Below are 20,002 nucleotides of genomic sequence, written 5' to 3' on the forward strand. Positions count from 1 at the left end.
TTTTGGAGAAGCTACAGAGAAACAGGCATTCCCATAACTGCTGTTGAGAGTGGAAGGTAATATAATCTTTTAGGAGGAAGATTTAACAACATGTGATCTAGAATTTTATTGAGGGATTAAATAAAATCTTGAGGGATTTTATTCCACTACAAAATGCTCAAGTATGCAAATATATATGCATGTTTGCCTTGTGTGAGACAGCAAAAATTCTGGAAACAACTCCTCAAAAGAGGGGTGGGTGGTTCAATAAATCACTATCCAAATGTAGTACTGCATAGCTCCAGAAAGGAATGAGGTATATTTATATGTAATATGGAAAAATGTCCAAGATTTATTATAAAGGAAACAAACTAAGTTTCAAGATAATATGAATAGCATACATTTATTATTTTACAAATAATAAAAATAATAATGATAATGTTTGCATAAGCATTGGGAAAATATTTGGATATGTGCACCCTAAGCTGTTAACAGTAGTTGTCTCTGGAGAGTGGGATTACCCCCAGCTTTTCACTTTCTCTTTTATAGATATCTGCAATATATGAGTTTTATAATAGCACACATTCTCTTCGTAAATAATAAAAATGATATAAATTAAATAGACATGTTTGATTTCTTCCTTTTATAATTCTTTCCTTATAAATGCGGGATTACACAGAATCAGATCGGAATGGATTATATAAAACACTACTCTTCGCAGTAAGAGGATATTCTTTCCAGTTATAGTCTAAAAGTCTTTAAGCTGAAGGTTTAAAAAGCTAAAAATTTCTACTGAACTGCAGAAATGTATGTTATTATGTGATGGTAAGACAACACATGGCATAAAAATATACAATGTGTGGAGTACAAACTGTAGGGCACAGGCCTTGGAAGATTGCTGATCAAAGGTAAAAGAAGGATCTATCTGTACATTTAGTTGTGAGATTTGATTACTGTGTCACCCATACTATTTTTTTTTTTAAAGATTTATTTTTATTTATTCATGATAGACAGAGAGAGAGAGAGAGGCAGAGACACAGGCAGAGGGAGAAGCAGGCTCCATGTCGGGAACCTGATGTGGGACTCGATCCCGGAGTCCCGGGATCGCGCCCTGGGCCAAAGGCAGGCGCGAAACTGCTGAGCCACCCAGGGATCCCCTGTGTCACCCATACTAAATGGTATGGATGAGGGCTTGCACCTAATAAACAGTGGTTTGCTCAATACTGTTTATTTTTTATTTATTTTTATTTTTCCCTGAACTTATATGGCTTATCCATTCATATTAGAGTAGTTTCCAAATGTATTTATGTATGATCAATAAATATATATTACTTTTTAAAGATTTATTACTTAAAGAACATGTAAGTGGGGGAGAGGGAGAGACAGAGAATCTCAAGAAGACTCCCTGCTGAGCACAGCACCCAATGTGGGGCTCGATCTCATGACTCTGAGATCATGACCTAAGCCAAAACCAAGAGTTAGATGCTCAACTAAACGAGCCACCCAGGCACCCCTGTATTAATTTTAAGTGATATGGACAAATTCTTTCTACATTAAGAAAATTCGTAATATCCTCAGATGTTGACCTATCAGAGCAGGAAATCACGGACTACAAATAAGAAACCTGTTTCATCCTTTATGCGTCCACTGTGTATGTAAAATAAAATTTGCAAACCACTCCTGGATCTTCTTTCAGATAAAAAACTAAAGACTAGAAAGCATTATTCCCTTGTACTTTGGAATTGTCCATACTAGCTAAGTTTGCTGGCAGAAGCCTGGTAAGGGCATGCTGTGTGAACAGTTGTAATGATAGCTATGAAGTACATGATTTTCAATTGGGTAAATGCAAATTGACACTGTTACCTGGTGGACAACCGCACCTGAGAGTTATGACTCATTACCTCTTCTTGGCCACCCCATATAGGCACTAGAAATTAAAGGAAAAATTAATTATAAGTTGCCAACAACTCCCTTAGGATAAAGATGTGATAAATGATCATCTGCAGTCAAGGGTCTCTGTGTTAAACTAAATACTTTCCTCCCTTTCTAGAAATAGTTTTCCACTGATGGCACTGGGTAGGCTGTGCCAACCGCCTGGGAGTTGCAATCCCCCCAAAACATGATTCCCAGAGCCTATCTGCGGTCTGCAGGATCTGTGTTCTCTCATCAACACTAGTTCTACAAGGGCCGTTTTACTGTCCAAGGAGAAAGTTTCTTTGCTCAGCAGGCTGTGTATAATAGACTTCCAAGCACTGCAAACCCTTAGTAATTGCTCCATTTGGGAACACAATGAGAATAATTTCTTTCACCAGGTAAGGAATAATTTGGTCACCTATTTTGCCTCGATTTCCACAGCTGTTTTTCCTGAGAGGCAGGGTCCTGTTTGCTAAGAGGATCTTTTGGGTTACCATTTCATTTCATTACATCATTTATAAAAACAATTCAAAAATTCAAAGCTATGAGCATGAATTGGATATTTACACATTTAATACATACAATAAATTGGACATTTACTACATTTTAGTATTAAATAGAAACTGCCAGAAACATGTTGAAATCCTCCTAATGTTCATCTATTTCTCATCTGTGTGAAGACATTCTTTGACACAAACCTGTACTGGGGTAGGCAAAATAAAAATACATTTGGATATAAAGACTATGTTTAAGATAGAAGTCTTTTTTAAAAGTTTATTTATCTTAGAGAAAGAAAGAGTGCAGGGGGGGAAGCACAGAGAGAATCTCAAGCAGACCCCCCACTGAACCTGACCTGGGGCTCCATCTCACAACACTTGAGATCACAACCTGAACCAAAATCAGGAGTCAAACACAACTGACTGAGCCACCCAAGCACCCCAACATATAAGTCTTCTACACTGCATTCAAAATTAGGCCATTTAGTGATGGGTCAGCAACAAAGGACAACATATGCATCCAGATACCTCTTCCTCAAACTGATTATAAGCTTGCAGGAGACCGGGGCCATGTGATCTTTTGAGTCCTCTCATGTATTTTTAACTATGGTATAGAATGCACAGGAGATGATGCAGAACTGACTTCACAACACAATCCAAAATTTTATCAAAGCATGCTTGCAACAGTTAAATTGAAAAAAACGAAAAAAAAATGTAAAAGCTTGTATGTTAAGCAGTGCCTGGGTAGCTGGGTTGAGCTTCAGATTCTTGATTTTGGCTCAGATCATGATCTCAGGGTCACGAACTTGAGCCCCACATTGGGTTCCATGCTCAATGGAGAGTCTCCTGTCTCCTCTCCTTTTCCCTTTGTCCCTCCCCCTGCTTCAGGGCTAGAAATAAATAAATAAATAAATAAATAAATAAATAAATAAATAAATAAATAAATAATCCTTTTACGCTTTTACATTAAGACAAAAAAAGCAAAACCCAAAACTGTTATATGAAAAATATATGTGGACAGATTAAGAGATTTTAAAAAATACTTTTTACTTAGAATGGTTATATATGAATTTCTTACTAAAAATTTTCTGTACATTATTGATAGTCACAATAGATAGAAAATTGGGGGAAATGTCTGCTAAATGAAATACAGCATTTTTACAGACCTTGGAAGAATGAATAAAAAAGGGCAAGGGAGAAATAAGAATGCTGAGAAAGGGCACAAAAAAATCTGAAAGTTATGAGTGTGTTTGTGTGCATGTATATCACATTCATTCTTTCCTCTCTGAGTCGTACTTCTAAGAGCCAGGAGGAAAGAATGGAGAGGGAGAAAACTTCACTGTGTTCAACTTTGCTTGTGACACAGTCATTAGAATTTTTAATTAAGTTTAGGTGGACTTTTTTGTTCATTTACTGCCCAGCCCTTCGAACTTCCTAAATATATGTCCAACCTATTTTAGGGAGCCCTTTAAAATATGGTAACTAATCAATCATTATCTTTCTGGCTCCATTTCCCAAAAACAGCAATCCTCTGGCCCCCCAAATTTTAATGAACAATGACCATGGGGAAACTTTTCCATTGCATACAACACATTCCCTTGTATATGACTGATGTTCAAAGCAGATGATCTAATATTCTGTTCTGAGATCCAGCCCCTGGATTTCTAAGCCATCATTTGAAGGAGTTATCTGCAGTTTACATATGATGTTAATATCATAGCTGGAAACAGCATCTCCAAAGCATATGTTCTGCTATCTAATTGCAGTGTGTGTGTGTGTGTGTGTGTGTGTGTGTGTATTAATATGAATGACCTTTAGTCACAACAAGACAGTTTCAACATTATTTCAGAACACATTTACTGAGGCATTCCAGGGTCAAGGAGCTTGCAGTTAGGCAGCAGTAAGCAGAAAGGTAAATATGCAGTTATAATACGGTGTGATAATGGGTATAACAGAGGCATGAACTTACTTAATGTGAAGACCTAGGAAAGGCTCCTGGGAGAGGGGCATTCAAGCCCCATCTTGAAGGGCAGGCAGGCGTCAGCCAAGTGAATGAATGTTCAGGGAAAGGAAGAATCAGGTGCAAGAGCAAGGAGGCATGAGAGTGCATGAAACACTCCAGAAAGCTGTAAGTTGACCCTATGACTAGCATTGAATGCCTGGCAGGAGAGCAGAAGAGGAAGCTGGTGAGAGAAGGGAAGCAGAAAACTCATCCTAAATGGCCTTGTATGTCCTGTATTCCTCTTCTAGGCTGTGGCTGTCACTGAAATACTTGAGGATTAATTTTATTTGCACGCCTGCTATTCTTATAACAGCTTCCAAGTCCTAATGTTACTTTACTTCAAAGTGTAATTTTACATATCCTTTTGCCAATTTTCTATTCATCACTGTCTTGCCAATCGCTGCAATAGAAACTACTATTTACTGAGTATTTATGCTGTGCTAGACACTGCACTAAATGCTTTAGATAAATTAAGTAAGTCAGGGTAGGAAAAAGCACAACTTTGGAGTCAGAGCAGGGTTCAAATCTTAATAGATATGTAATGTTGGGCAAATTACTTAACCTCATGGAGTCTCAAGCTTCCTCATCTATTAATTTGGAAGATCACTACTCCTTCAGAGGGTGTTTGTAACTTTTAAGTGAGATATGTAACACATTTAATACATATAGTAGGCTTTCAATGAAAAGTAATTATAATTACTATTACTGCGGTGATGGCACTTATGCAAAAATACAACCCCTTGATGTTTACACATGAAACCAGCAGAGGGAGCCTCTAGCCATTTCTGGCTTCAGGGCTGGGGTAAGTTATTCCTATGGTGTATAGGACTATCTGTAAAACAAAGTACAAGACAGGATAAAAAATGATCTGATGGTGGTGTCTAGATGGGACACAGGGGGATGGGTTGGGTGGTATTGGTAATATTTTTAACTGACTGTAGATTCAGGAATATTTGTTCTATTATGTTTTAAAACATATTTTTAAAGATTTTATTTATTTATTCATGAGAGACAGAAAGAGAGGTAGAGACACAGGCAGAGAGAGAAGCAGGCTCCATGCAGGGAGCCCGATGTGGGACTCGATCCCAGGACCAGGATCACGCCCTGGGCCAAAGGCAGATGCTCAACCACTGAGCCACCCAGGTGTCCCTTTAAAACATATTTTATACCCTATATGTATTCTTTTATTATAGGTCAAATAGTACATAATATTACATTTAAGTGATCCCAATTCACAGGTACCTACATTCCATTCCTCTATATCTAGTTCCCATTTGAGAGCTCAAGAAAGAATTACTATATCCTTTCCTTGTGTTTTTATCCTACTTCCCATGAACCACTCCCACAGCAAGTAAGTCAATGCTGCTTCCCGTTATAGTCATTTCCTGTGCTAGATATAAGCAGGTTCTTACCAATATAGCTCCCACGAAAGCACAGTGCCTGAGGCTTATTTATCAATTTCACTATCCTTTATTTACTCTTTACAATTTGAGTTATTAATACAACCATATTGTGAAATGTTTCTATTCATTCAAAAATTGGAACTTATTAGGGGGATTGGTTAAATAAATGTTGATGTATCCAGTAGTTTAAAAGAATGAGTGCCATCTGTATATGTTATTATGCATCATTTCCACATCATATCAGTAAGTAAAAGGGCAAGGTGCAGATTGATATGCTGTATTGGCTACCTAGAAAATATTTCATATATATGCTTATCTACACACAGAACATTTCCAGAAGGTTACACAAGAGACCGGTAACTGCTGGAATCTAGGGAGAGAGACTAGGTATCTGGCATAGAAGGGAGACTTGATTTTTACTACATATATCTTTTTGTACTATTTAATTTTTATAATGTTTTCAACTAAGAGAACAGCTTAATAATTTACATTTTTAATAAGGAGAAGATATACACACAAAATATTCAAGCTGGGTCAGAACAAACAGCAGTTTAACAAAAGAGTAAATGTCATGTTTATCGGTTATATGGTTAATTACCATACAGTTAACAATAGCTTTTAGCTCAAAGGGGTGAAGGAATCATTGTGTTGTGAGTGATATGATCAGGAAAGCTTCCCAGTGTGAGTTAGGAGGGCTTGAACTAGACCTTGAAGGATGAAATTTGAACATGCTGACAGTGGGAGAAGAGCAAGGTTTCCTGTGGCTAAAACAAAGCTGTGGGGTAGGGCTAGGAGGCACAAGCCCTGGGCTTTATAGTCCTTCTTTGATCCTAAAAACTCCAGGTTCTTGGGTAGATCACTCTTACCATCTCTTTAGCCATTGCTGGCTCCCTACAACAAAATGTAATTGATCCCTTGGTTCCCTTTCAGCTCTCAAATATAACATTACTACCTCCTCAAAAATAACAAGGAAGGAAGATTAGAACTATATTTTGGAACTTCTTGAATGCCAACCAAGGGAATTTAATAGTTTGGTCAGAGAAAGCCAGTGAAGGTTTTTGAAAAGAGGAATATAATTTAGGAAGATTGATTTCATACATAAAAGCACACAGTAAAGTTCTGGCTAATATCATTATTAATTTGGCATCATTTACAAAGTAGATGAGAGGGGAAACAGCAAACTAACTGGGAGAGCTGCAAGAATCAAAAAAGGAAGAGACCAACGTGGACCAGAACTCAAAGAGTACTAGTGAGTAAAATATGGGGTCTCAGGTGTGTTTGCAACCCTAGACATTCCTTATTCTAATATATCTGCTCCGAGTTTTTGCTTGCTACCCTTTTCTAGGGTCCTGCTGATTAGCGTCTAGTGTCGGGGCATTTTAAGCCTGAAAAGTCATCCTGCTCAATCACAATGTCAGGTTTTATACAGGTTTATTTATCCCACTGCCTTGGTCTTCCTAGCATTGAATTTTCTAGGTAGCCAGTACCAATTTACGTAGATTTAAATACTGCGATATTTTATTAAATTTTTCTTAAAAATTCTACAAATACCACATACCCATAATGAAAAAATTAGAAAATACTGACAAGTACACATTTTTCAAAGTTTCCTTTAGTCCAGATACAACCATTGTTAATAATTTGTTTTAATGAAATCCAAGCATATAGGAAGCTTTAAATTCTAAGGAAATGGTTTTGAGAAGGTGATTTGCTTTGTGGGACTATGGACTGACCGTTATTATTTCTTTAAATAAATAAATACATATATGTTTATGTATATTTATGTATTTATATATATTTTAATTTATGTATTACTTTTATGTATTTACTTATGTTTTATAATTTATTTATGTTTGTTTATTTATTTATTTGAGAGAGTGAGCCAACAGAGGGTGGGGCAGGGAGAAAAAAAGAGAGAGAATCTCAAGCGGACTGCACGCTAAGTGCAAGGCCTGATGTGGGGCTCGATCTCACGACCCTGATATCATGACCTGAGCTGAAACCAAGAGTCAGATGCTTAACTGATTGAGCCCCCCAGGCACCCCTATACCTCTTTCATATCATACTACTGTCTTACACAGGAGTAAAGAGTAGGACTTATATACTCTTATACAAAATGAGGATAAACAGCACTTCTGTCAGCTGATCAACTTGACTTTATAGCATAACGGAAAACAGTAAGGGGATAAAGGAAGAGAGTTTCAAGTTCAATAGGGAAAGTATTCTTTTTGAATAGGAAAGAGGGCTTTCCAATCTGGGGAACTGAATGCTTTTTGTGGTAGGAAGAGAGAAAGTGGGCTGATGAAAAAGGTCATAAGGATAAACAAAACGTGAAAATTCTGTTTAAAAAGGTGAGAAACAGACAGGAGGTATGGCCCTAGGGAGAAAGTCTGAACTCAGGAAAGGTAAGCAAGGCTATAGTGTGGGGAGCGGAAAGGAAAAAGTTCTGTACATGCGTTAGGGTTCATTTAAACATGGCTCTCTAGAAAATTAAACTTTCAAATTAATCCTGGACTCTGAAATTCAATTAAAAAACATAAAACTAAGGGGTCTTGCCCAATCTTAAACTTATGGAAAAATAAATGAATGAGAATGACACACTTGAAGTGTCTATTCACGATGCAGGGCCTGGTACATAGAAGGCGCTCAAATGTGAAACAAAAGCCAAGCAAGTTCCACTATTCTGGAATCTCCAGATGTATCTGAATATCGTGGCCACTGATGACTTCGCTTATCAGTATAATTAATTAAGATGTATTTCTTACCTTTGGCTTCTCCTTGCTCACCAACAACCCATACTTGTTTTCCTGAAGTCTGTGCCTTCAAAACATTTGTAATAATATATTGTAGTCTCTGTGAATCCAGATTACATCCAATTCCGATCACTCGATTTGCAGGAAATGCACTCAGTTTCCATGTCACATACGTCATGATTTCCACTAAATATCACACACAAGGTGAAAGTATGAAGATTTTTAAAATATATACTTCCAGCCTAGTTCATAAATAAAACAGTGATTAATTTAGTAAGTATAGTACAGCTTCTATATATTCTTCCTAGGTCCAAAATGCACCATGAGGCAAATCGTATTTTTAATGTATATTAAAATCACAGTCAGGCATCAGCATGATTTTACGTAACTTTGTAGTTGAATATAAATTAAAAGTGGGAAAATTAAATATTTTCCTAATTAAATAAGAAAGATAAAAACTGGTACAGAAAACCAGAAAAAGATAATTGTTTTTCATTGATCAAGCTCTCATTTTTTATCTTTAGGTGAATTTCTATCTTTAAATTAAAATAATGGGGATCCCTGGGTGGCACAGCAGTTTAGCGCCTGCCTTTGGCCCAGGGCACGATCCTGGAGACCCAGGATCGAATCCCACGTCGGGCTCCCGGTGCATGGAGCCTGCTTCTCCCTCTGCCTAGGTCTCTGCCTCTCTCTCTCTCTCTCTCTGTGTGTGTGACTATCATAAATAAATAAAAATTAACAACAACAACAACAACAAACAGAAATTGAATAAATTAAAATAATGATCACATACTACTGCTACACAGCACAACATTATGAACAAACACAACTACTTTTTTCCTGCCATGCCAAAAGGATGTCAGGAATTAAAGAGACCAGTGTCCCTCAACCAATTACTATAGGAAAACATGTAAAATGCATACCTTTATACTGGGAACATTAAGAAACCCTGTTCACCAATTTGAGTCCATCCAATACTACCTAATTCTTTGAAAATATTTCTTTTTAAAGTAAAACAGTTCTAAAAACAACTTGTAATATACAAAAAGTGAAAAACGCACACTGGCATGCCAACATTTTATGATACTTTACAGTTAACAAAAGATCTTTCACATAAGCCATTGTATTTTTCTCTTGGGTGTTTAACCATTTTCTCTCTGAAGGAGACATGGCTAAAAACCTGGAACAGAATGATGGTGGTATTACATAAAAAAAACTGTAAGTTGTAACCTTCTAGTTATTGCCAGTCATAAGAAGCAACTGGTTGACAAGATTATGTCAGTACTGTATTGTTCAGGAGAAGAGCAATTTGAATAGTCTAGCTGTTTCTTTATAATCTAGTTTTAGGACTTTTATCAGTAATAGCAATTCTACTGATGCACTGGACTGTCAGATTAACTTAGAATAAAACCTTTTACCTGGTTGAGATGCAACGAGCAGGACACCATGTTGACTATAATGTCCCAGAGCTGGGACAAGGGCTCTGAACATATCCACATTGCTTTGTACCACATCTAGGTAGGACTGAGAACTACCCAAAGAGTTGACTGTGAAGATCACCACCTTGGAATGAGCAGAGGCAGACAAATCTAATGAATAAAAAGAAACAGTCTGAGCTTGAGATCTAGGTTTTAATCAAGTTCTGTTTTTCTTTCTTTTTTTTTTTTTCCAACAAGTATTGAGCTTCTGGGCATATGTGCCTCCAGATCAATTCTATATCCATCAGAGTATACAAAGTGCTGGGGTTTGCTTCCAGAAAGATGATTAAGAGCAAGAGTGTATCCCAAGGGGGGGAAGAGAGCAATAAAGTACAGGATCCAGAACCTATAAACAAGGATATTGTTTCTTCCTGTGATGTACAACTTTCCTAGGAAAAATAAGTAATATACTATAGGCAAAATGAACCTATAATCAATTGCATCACTGATTTTTAAACTGTGAGTTTAGGAGTCCTAGAGTTCCTTGAAAATGACTCGGAGGCCATGTGGAAGGATTAGGAATAAGTGGAAAGAAGGCTGGTAGGCATAGCTCCATACTGTTTCCTTTGACCTCTCCAAGCAGAGTAGTTCTGTTTGTATCTGTTTTACTTACTAAGGATTCTACTCTAAGAAGAAAAAAAATGGTTGGAAAATCAAGATAAAATGTCTTAGTTCATTTTTTAAAAAAAGATTTTATTTATTTATCCGTGAGAGACACAGAGAGAGAGAGGCAGAGACCCAGGCAGAGGGAGAAGCAGGCTCCATGCAGGGAGCCTGATGTGGAACTCGATCCTGGGTCTCCAGGATCACACCCCCGGCCGTAGGCACTCAACCACTGAGCCACCCAGGTGTCCCTTCATTTTTTTTTTTTTTATTTTTTAACAGAATTTTCCTTATACTGAAGCCCACAATAGGAAACTGATTATTTAGAGATTAGGTGACTTGTCCATATTACCAAGTATCAGTGAACAGTTCAATTTATGACCTTAGAATTTGGTCCCAACCCATCTTGCCAGGATGATTTATTTTCTCCCCACCCCTTTAACTTTCTCTACTTTGATGCTACAAATGCCCTCACTCTCAAGGTTGCCTTGTGAATAAACAAGTAGCTGCCTGATACGATTTTGAAAGCACAAGAAAAGCTTCCTACTCCTTAAATTTGCCAAGCTCCCAAGCTTTTACTCTCTTCTTTTTCAGCCTAGAAGCTAGTTTTTTTGTTTTTGTTTTTGTTTTTTTTTTTTTTTTAGAAGCTAGTATTTTTTATATTCTCCATGTAAACCTCTGGCTCAAGCTGAATTGGTTCCTATCCTACCCCAGCATATTTCTCTCATTTTCCTGATATGGGCTTTATCCAAATTCTTTCTATCTGGAATGTTTCTCACTGTACTCACCACATGTTAGATAGATATGTGTTCAACTGCCTACTACATTACGAGCTCTGTGACAGCAGGAATTGTTTGTGTCTTACTCATCTGTCCATCTCCAAGATCTAGTCACTTACTGATACCTACGTTTCCCATCCTCACCCCCTATTCTCCATGGCAATCCAAATCTCCCTAATCCTGGTAGATCTGGCACATATCTCAATCCTACTGAGTTGAAAGTAGTATCTCTCTCCACACAACCCCAAGAGTGCTGTCTATGCCATTCTCTAGGCAATTAATCATAGATTGCTTCATTACTCTCTTGCTGTCATGAATTACTGTTTACATCTTGCATGTGTATCTTTATACCTAACTTTAAGCTGCTTCTGACTAAGTAGAGAGTCTTCCATTTCTATCAGTCACCTGCAGCAGTTCTTAAATGCTAGGCTGGGTACTTCAAAATAACTTGGGAAGGTAATAAAATTACAGATTATCCCATGTTCTGAAGATTTACTTAAATATATAAGGGGGAAATACAAGCTCAGGAATGCCTCTCTACATGTGATTCTCATGCACGACAAGGTTTGGTAAATACTGCCTCACAGGCAACTAAATTCTTCGTACCTGGTAGGCACTCAGAATATTTTTCTTGCATTCTTCCTTCTCAGATCTTCCCTTAGAAGATGATGGTTTAACAAAAACCCCCAAATAGCCAAAGCAATCTTGAAAAAGAGCAAAGCTGGAGGTATCACAATCCCAGATTTTAAAATCTATTAAAAGCTGTAGTAATCAAAACAATATGGTACTGACACAAAAATAAAGACACAGACCAATAGAAGAGAGAGTCTAGAAATAAGCCCATGCTTTTATGGTCAATTAATCTATGACAAAGGGGCAAGAATATATCATGACAGTCTCTTCCCAACAAATGGTGTTGGGAAAACTGGACAGCTACATGCAAAAGAATGAAACTGGACCCTTTTCTTACACCATATACAAAAATAAACTTGAAATGGATTAAAGACTTAAATACGAAGACATTAAACCATAAAATTCCTAGATGAAAACATAAAACAGTAATTTCTTTCACAACAGCCGTGGAAACATTTTTCTAGATATGTTATCTCTGGCAAGGGAAACAAAAGCAAAACTAAGCCATAGTAGTACACCAAAATAAAAAGTTATTACACAGCAAAGAAAACCATCAACAAAGCAAAAAGGCAACCTACTGAATAGGAGTTGTTTGTAAATAATATATCTGATAAAAGGTTAATATCTAAAATATATAAAGAACTTATGCCAATCAATACCAAAAAACCAAACAATCCAATTAAAAATGGGCAGAGGGAGCATGTGAATAGATATTTTTTCAAAGAAGACATACAGATGGCCAACAGACATGAAAAGATGTTTAACATCACTAATCATCAGGGAAATGCAAATTAAAACCAAAATAAGATATTACTTTACACCCATCAGAATGGCTAAAATCAGAAAGATGAGAAATAACAAATGCTGCCAAGGATTTGGAGAAAAGGGAGCCCTCATGCACTTTTGGTGAGAAAGGAAACTGGTACAGCCACTGTGGAAAAACAGTATGGAGGTTCCTCAAATTAAAAATAAACTTACCATATGATCTAGTAATTCAACTACTAGTTACCCAAAGAAAAAGAAAACACTAATTCAAAAAGATCTATTCACCCCTATATTTACTGCAGCATTATTCACAATTGTCAAGATATGGAAGCAACTCAAGTGTCCATCAATAGATGAATGGATGAAGAAGATGGGATATCTACCTATCTACCTACCTGCCTACATATCTTTATCTAGCTATCTTATACAGTGGAATATTATTTGGCCATAAAAAGAATGAAATCTTGCCATTTGCAACAACATGGATAGATCTAGAGGGTATAATGCTAATAAGTGAAGTACATCAGAGAAAGAACAAATACCGTATGTTTTCACTTCTGTGTGGAATTTAAGAAACAAATGAACAACAAAAAAAGAGACAAACAAAAAATGAGATTCTTAACTATTGAGAACAGAGGGTTGCCAGAGGGGAGGTGGGTGGGGGCATGCACGCGTGAAATGTGAAGGGGGTTAAGAGTAAGCTTATTTTTTTTTTTAAGAGTAAGCTTATCTTGATGAGAAACAAGAAATGTATAGAATTGTTGAACCACTATATTATACTCCTGAAACCAATATAACACTGTATGTTAATTATACTTGAATACAAAATAAAATTGATTTAAAAGAAGTTGGTGATTTAATATGGGGAAAAAGATTTTACAGTTATAAAGAGAATTGGTAAGAACTTTAAGCATGACTAGGTAAAGATATATAAATTATAGGTTAAGGATCAAAATAAAAGTTTATCCAATAATAATTAATTCAATAAATCTCTTCTAAAGTTTCTGTCATGTTATAGGTAGTTGTATTAGGCCCAAAGAACACAAAGTGAGTGACATAGTGTCCTTACCCTAGATATAATACTTGTATCTTAGGGGCTTAGGGGTTAGAAGGGAGAGCTTCAGAATGAGATTGCCTGCTCCAAATCTAACTTTACCACTTACTTATTAGCATAGTGATAAGGGGGTCAGAGGCCAATGACCATCTGGATTCCCAGGGCACAAACCTCCTACCTCTATCCAGCTGCATAGGTAGCCCAGAAAAACCCCTTCCTGCCAAGCCACTGGTTCCCAAACCGTAGGCCCTAGACCAGTGGCTGCTTACAGTTATACTAGGAATATCAATCTAGTATCAAGCATGTCAAAGGATCCAGCAAATAAGATTTCATGCTCTGATATATTATTGTTCTCAGATTATGAGAATGATGTACTGAAAAATGAAATACATTCATTTTAAATCATTGCTGAATTATTTATTCAGAACCATGGACAATTAGGCAATCAAATAATAAGATCCAAAGGCTGTGGAGACCTCACTGAACTATTCTAGCTGTATCAGTCTGAATATACTGGAAACAGTACAAGTGTTTTTTATTTCTCTGGTATAGTGCTAAGCCATCTTAACTATAATAAAAATTACATAAAAATATGTTTTCAAATTATTCTTCACTGTGATACAAAATTCTAGAAATGATGATGACCCTTAATTTAGAAATTCTGTTGAGATGACAGCTATCAAAAATCTTCTTATGTTGTGGGGGGGGAGGGAGAGTACCACCAAAGAATGACTTCCCAATAGCTTTAGGCATTATTTCAGTCAATGACTAAAAGGGATATTTTTGTCTGATGAACAGAGGTAGACTTTTTTGTTTTAATGTTAAAAAGAACACTCATATTAAAAGATAAGGTAGGGGGCAGCCCCAGTGGCCCAGTGGTTTAGCACCGCCTTCAGCCCAGGGTGTGATACTGGAGATCCGGGATCGAGTCCCACGTCAGGCTCCCTACATGGAGCCTGCTTCTCCCTCTGCCTGTGTCTCTCTGCCTCTCACTCTGTGTGTGTATGTCATGAATAAATAAAATACATATTAAATAAATAAATAAATAAATAAATAATAAATAAATAAAAGATAAGGTAGGGAATCACTCCTCAGTTCAAATGAGCGCCTTTAACAATTACTGCCACAGTGATCTGGGTTTTGGAGCTGTATAAACTACACTGCGACTTTTTCTAAGATTTACCATATGTGGCAAATTAAGGCCATGAACTCTGTGTGTTATGTCATATCTCTATCTTTAGAGAGGATTGTCTTAAGGAATAAAAGGCGTATCTTTGATAAAATGTCCCAGATAGAGAAAAAAGTGATACAACATAAATTTCACATACCAATACTAAAATCATGAAGAGCAATGAGTGATTTGGCAAAAGGGTTACTCCGGAAGGTTTCCTAGAGAGAAGGTGACTCCAGTTTCAAGTATGAAGGGCATGTTGAGGATAATGAAGAAGTATTTACCTGGGGTAAATATAGAGGGGGAAAGGAGAGGAGGGCTTAAATCAATGATTTTCAACTGTAATACAGTGAATTTCAAAGCTTTGATCATGACCTATGCCATGAAATGGGCATGCCATGAGATACATTTTCTATTGTAACCCAAAACACAATACATGTATATAATAGAAAAATAAAAACATCACAGAAAATTCCTTTAATACTACTGTAATATTTTCTATTGTTCTAGTTCATTTTTCTAAAATGTTGGTCATACTCCCCTATGCTGATTCTATAATCTGCAATTATGTCACTATGTATAATTTTTAGAATACTGCCTTTCATGGGTATAAAAATTACCTAAGCTGCTTTTTTTATAAAGTTGCTTATCTAAATGGAGATTCCCAGGCATCTGTAAGATGAACCCCAGACATCTGTAATTTTAAGGTGATTCTGATAGGTGATTAATCAACAAGCTATGTTTCAAGAACCACTGGCTATTGAGCACATTTTTGCTTTGTCCATATGTCAACAACACACTATTTTAAAGTTTATAACTATTAAACACTTTTTTCTCCATGCACATGCATGCATATACCCATACACACAAACATTTATGTTTCTATATGCACAGAATACCTCTGGAATGAATCATGAGAAATTGGTAAAAATTTTTGTTTGAAGTCCTAGTTTAGCCTCTTACTGAATGTCCTAAGCCACAATCTCTCTGAGCCATCTATAAATAAAGTAACAGTGAGTGAATATATGTAAAGTACCTAGCATATGTTACTGATTCCTTAGAAAAATGGTAAATACTATTATTATAAAGGATAAAATATATCCTAGTAAACATGATTAACATAATAAACATAATAACCATGATCAAAATGTCATAGGACAATGATCCCATTAGCTATGTTTAACCTAGAATAAAAGTAATTTTAAAAAAAGAATATGGGCAGCCCGGGTGGCTCAGCGGTTTAGTGCCGCCTTCAGTCCAGGGTGTGATCCTGGAGATCCGGGATCGAGTCCCACGTCAGGCTCCCTGCATGGAGCCTGCTTCTCCCTCTGCCTGTGTCTCTGCCTCTCTCTCTCTCTGTCTGTATGTGTCTCTCATGAATAAATAAAATATTTTAAAAAATTAAAAAAAAGAATACAAGTAATCAAAAGAAAGCAAACAGGAACACTTACATACTGTTGGTAAGAGTATAAATTGGAACAACTTTTTTGGGGAAGAATTTAACAATATAAATTTTGAAAACACGTATCTTTTGACCCAGTATTCTACTTTATCTTGCTAGAGAAGTACACAAAAATTTTCACATAACAATGTTCTCCCCACTATTATTTATAAGCACGAGAAAACAAAAACAACCTAAATGTCTCCCAACAGGAAACAGACAGCCATATGACAAAATATTATGAAACTGTTCAAAGAAATAGAGCTATTTAGATCTATATGTACTATTAATAAAGATATTCAAAAGCACACTATTAATTCACCAATAAATTAAACACAGAATTGCCATATGAGCACAAAGTTCTACTTCTGAGTATATACCTAAAAGAAGTGAAAACAGTTATTCAAACAAAACTTGTACATGAATGTTCATAGTAGTTCTCTTCACAATAGCCAAAAGATGGAACCCAGAAGTCCACAGACTGATAAACAGACAAAATGTGGTACATCCATCCCATGGAATATTACCCAGCCATAAAAAGAATGATGTACTCATACATGCTACAATATGGATGAACTTTGAAAACATTTTGCCAAGTGGAAGAAGCCGGACATAAAAAATGACATAATGTAGGAAAACTCCATTTGTATGAAATATCTAGAATAGGCAAATGCACAGGGCAGATAAGTGGTTGCCAGGACATGGGGAAAGGGAAAACAGGGAGTGATTGCTTAGTGTGTACATGGTTTCCTTTTGGGGCAATGAAAATTTTGGAACTAGATAGTGGTGATGGCTACACAACACTGTGAATGCCCTAAATGTCACTATCGGTAAATTTAATGTTACATGTATTTTAGTACAAAATAAAAATAGAGGAATAAAAATATTAACTTCACAAAACAAGTACAGAACCAGTTTCCCATCTGACTCCTGAAGCAACTACTCTTAATTATTCCTTTGTACTTCTCCAGATTTAGTCTATGCATACACAAACATAACTGTGTGTGTGTGTGTGTATATATATGTTATGCATATTTGCATACTCATCTGCATATATATATATATATATATATATATACACCTCCCCAAAATGTTTTAATAGCTATTTTGAAAAAGTCCAAATAGAGCCAAAGCATAACTCTACAATGGTTGGTTGTAGTCATCAATGCCTGTCATGATGTAGCATTACTCAAATTCTCAAAACTACTGACCTTAATTTCCCAAAATTATTAATGTACTTCTCCATATTATGGAATATATTTATGAGATGTTAGTTAACATTATATTTAAAATTCTTCAAGGGCAGCCTGGGTGGCTCAGTGGTTTAGCGCTGCCTTCAGCCCAGGGCCTGATCCTGGAGACCCAGGATCAAGTCCCACGTCAGGCTCTCTGCATGGAGCCTGCTTCTTCCTCTGCCTGTGTCTCTGCCTCTTTCTCTCTCTCTGTGTCTCTCAGGAATAAATAAATAAAATCTTTAAAAATAAATAAACAGATAAAATTCTTCATGTAATAGTAGTAAATACAGTGTTATCAGGAATATATAACCAAATTAACAAGAAGAACATGAAAGTTGCCCCAAGATGGTGTGGACTCATTCAACATTCCCTAGTTGGTAGCAAGTACACTATACCTCTGCTCCAAGGAGTCTATTCTTTCAATTACATGAAATGATAGTTATTGATGGTTAATGAGATACATAGGAAGAAACAATTTCTTCAGGTCCTAAAAGGCCTCACAACCTCTAGAGTCCATGTACTAAAGTCTCCTAAAGTGATTTGGAAGAGTAAAAAGGTCCCTTAAGAACTTCAGTACTTGGAAATGACAGGCACAAGAGAATAACCAGTTCCCTAAGGGGGATCCTCTATATGATGCCTACAAAAGGATCATTAAAGCAAATATTGTACTCTTTCTAGACAAGGAAAATGAACTGGTTATATCCTACAGGGATCCAGAAGCTTACTTCAAATATCACACCCAAAGTATAACATGCAGGTATAATTTCAACTTTTCTCACCCACTATTGTTCTTAGTACAATCAGGCTTGTGACTGATTACCTTGATTTTTTTGGGGAAAATATGGTCAAGGAATTCAGGGGACCTAAATAAGGAAATCCAAACAACTAGAACATATTACAATTTGACTTTAGCTTTAACCTTGTCTTCCAGTTTTTTTGATCATGCATCTCTAGTAATAAAATATTTTTGGAAAAAAAAGATTGGGGGACAGACGGGGTGGCTCAGCAGTTTAGCACTGCCTTCAGCCTGGGGCCTGATCCTGGAGACTCGGGATTGAGTCCCACATGGAGCCTGCTTCTCCCTCTGTGTCTCTGCCTCTCTCTCTCTCTCTGTGTCTCTCACGAATAAATGAATAAAATCTTTATATATATATATATATATATATATTTTTTTTTTTAAGCCCACATCCCCAAATCAGTATTTACCTACATATATGTCTGTATTAGTACACTATGGACATTATAAAATATATGCAAATATTTAAATTAAGATGAGATAAAAACTACTTTCCTAACATTTATATTTTTATTTATTAAGAATACAAAATCAGGATCCCTGGGTGGCGCAGCGGTTTGGCGCCTGCCTTTGGCCCAGGGGGCAATCCTGGAGACCTGGGATCGAATCCCACATCGGGCTCCCGGTGCATGGAGCCTGCTTCTCCCTCTGCCTGTGTCTCTGCCTCTCTCTCTCTCTCTCTCTGTGACTATCATAAATAAATAAATTAAAAAAAAAAAAATACAAAGTCTTTTTTGTTCTTATTAAGACTTATTTTAACAATATATTTTTGGTGAAAGCCATATGCATTTTTTGTAAAAATCTTAACTCTGACATATACCAAGATATAGTAAGTATTATTCCCACTTCGTAGATGATAAAACTAAACTTTGAGAGGTTATATAACCTGACAAATGCCAGAGTTATAATGTGGCAGAGTTGGGACGGACCCCCAACTCTAGAACCAGTGCTCTTAACCAATATATTATGAGCATGGAACCAATCAAAGGAAACAAATTTATACTGTAGCTTAAGTCAAAGACAGAATAAATCCTTCTGACCTATAAGAATGTTATCTGCTCATCTGACTCTTGTTTATATAATCAATTACAATCTGTATGGCTTTGGATAAGTCACTTTATTTATCTGAATCTTAGTTTCCCCAATATGTAAAATGAGGAACTTGGACTAGGTGATCTTTAATGCTTCCTAGCATTAAAATTCTATGACTCAAGGCTGGGCACAGAGGATTTTGGGGGTAGTAAAAGATACTATAATGGTAAATACATGTCATTATAGATTTGTCCATACCCACAGAATGTACAACACCAAGAATGAACCCCAATGTAAATTATGACTTTGGATGATTAATGATGTGTCAAGGTAGGCTCATCAATTGTGCCACTCTAGTGGGGAATGCTAATAATGGGGGAGGCTGTCCATGTGCAGGGATAAAGGAATATATATGGGAAACCTTCCATTCAATGTTGCTATGAACTTAAAACTGTTCTAAAAAAAGT

The 20,002-nt window shown here is 36.4% G+C and overlaps 1 protein-coding gene and 1 long non-coding RNA gene across 13 annotated transcripts in view; one reads left to right on the forward strand and one right to left on the reverse strand.

The window, feature by feature from the left end:
• LOC119877367 overlaps nt 1-20,002 on the forward strand; it is a 39,365-nt gene that overhangs the window by 7,929 nt on the left and 11,434 nt on the right. The gene's annotated exons all lie outside the window — the stretch shown is intronic.
• Nucleotides 1-20,002, reverse strand: part of UEVLD (UEV and lactate/malate dehyrogenase domains) — a 50,646-nt gene that overhangs the window by 4,032 nt on the left and 26,612 nt on the right. For 8 of the 12 annotated variants that reach the window (XM_038569210.1, XM_038569216.1, XM_038569214.1 and 5 more), the window contains 3 exons: nt 9,967-10,137; nt 8,561-8,734; nt 1,843-1,906 (listed from right to left, as the gene is read on the reverse strand). In XM_038569210.1, the coding sequence (XP_038425138.1) occupies nt 1,843-1,906; nt 8,561-8,734; nt 9,967-10,137 (409 nt within the window). The remainder of the gene's footprint in view (nt 1-1,842; nt 1,907-8,560; nt 8,735-9,966; nt 10,138-20,002) is intronic. The other 4 variants (XR_005375810.1, XR_005375808.1, XR_005375809.1 and 1 more) reach the window with 2 other exon arrangements.

This window comes from Canis lupus, chromosome 21, assembly GCF_011100685.1.
Source record: "Canis lupus familiaris isolate Mischka breed German Shepherd chromosome 21, alternate assembly UU_Cfam_GSD_1.0, whole genome shotgun sequence".
NCBI classification, from domain to species: domain Eukaryota; kingdom Metazoa; phylum Chordata; class Mammalia; order Carnivora; family Canidae; genus Canis; species Canis lupus.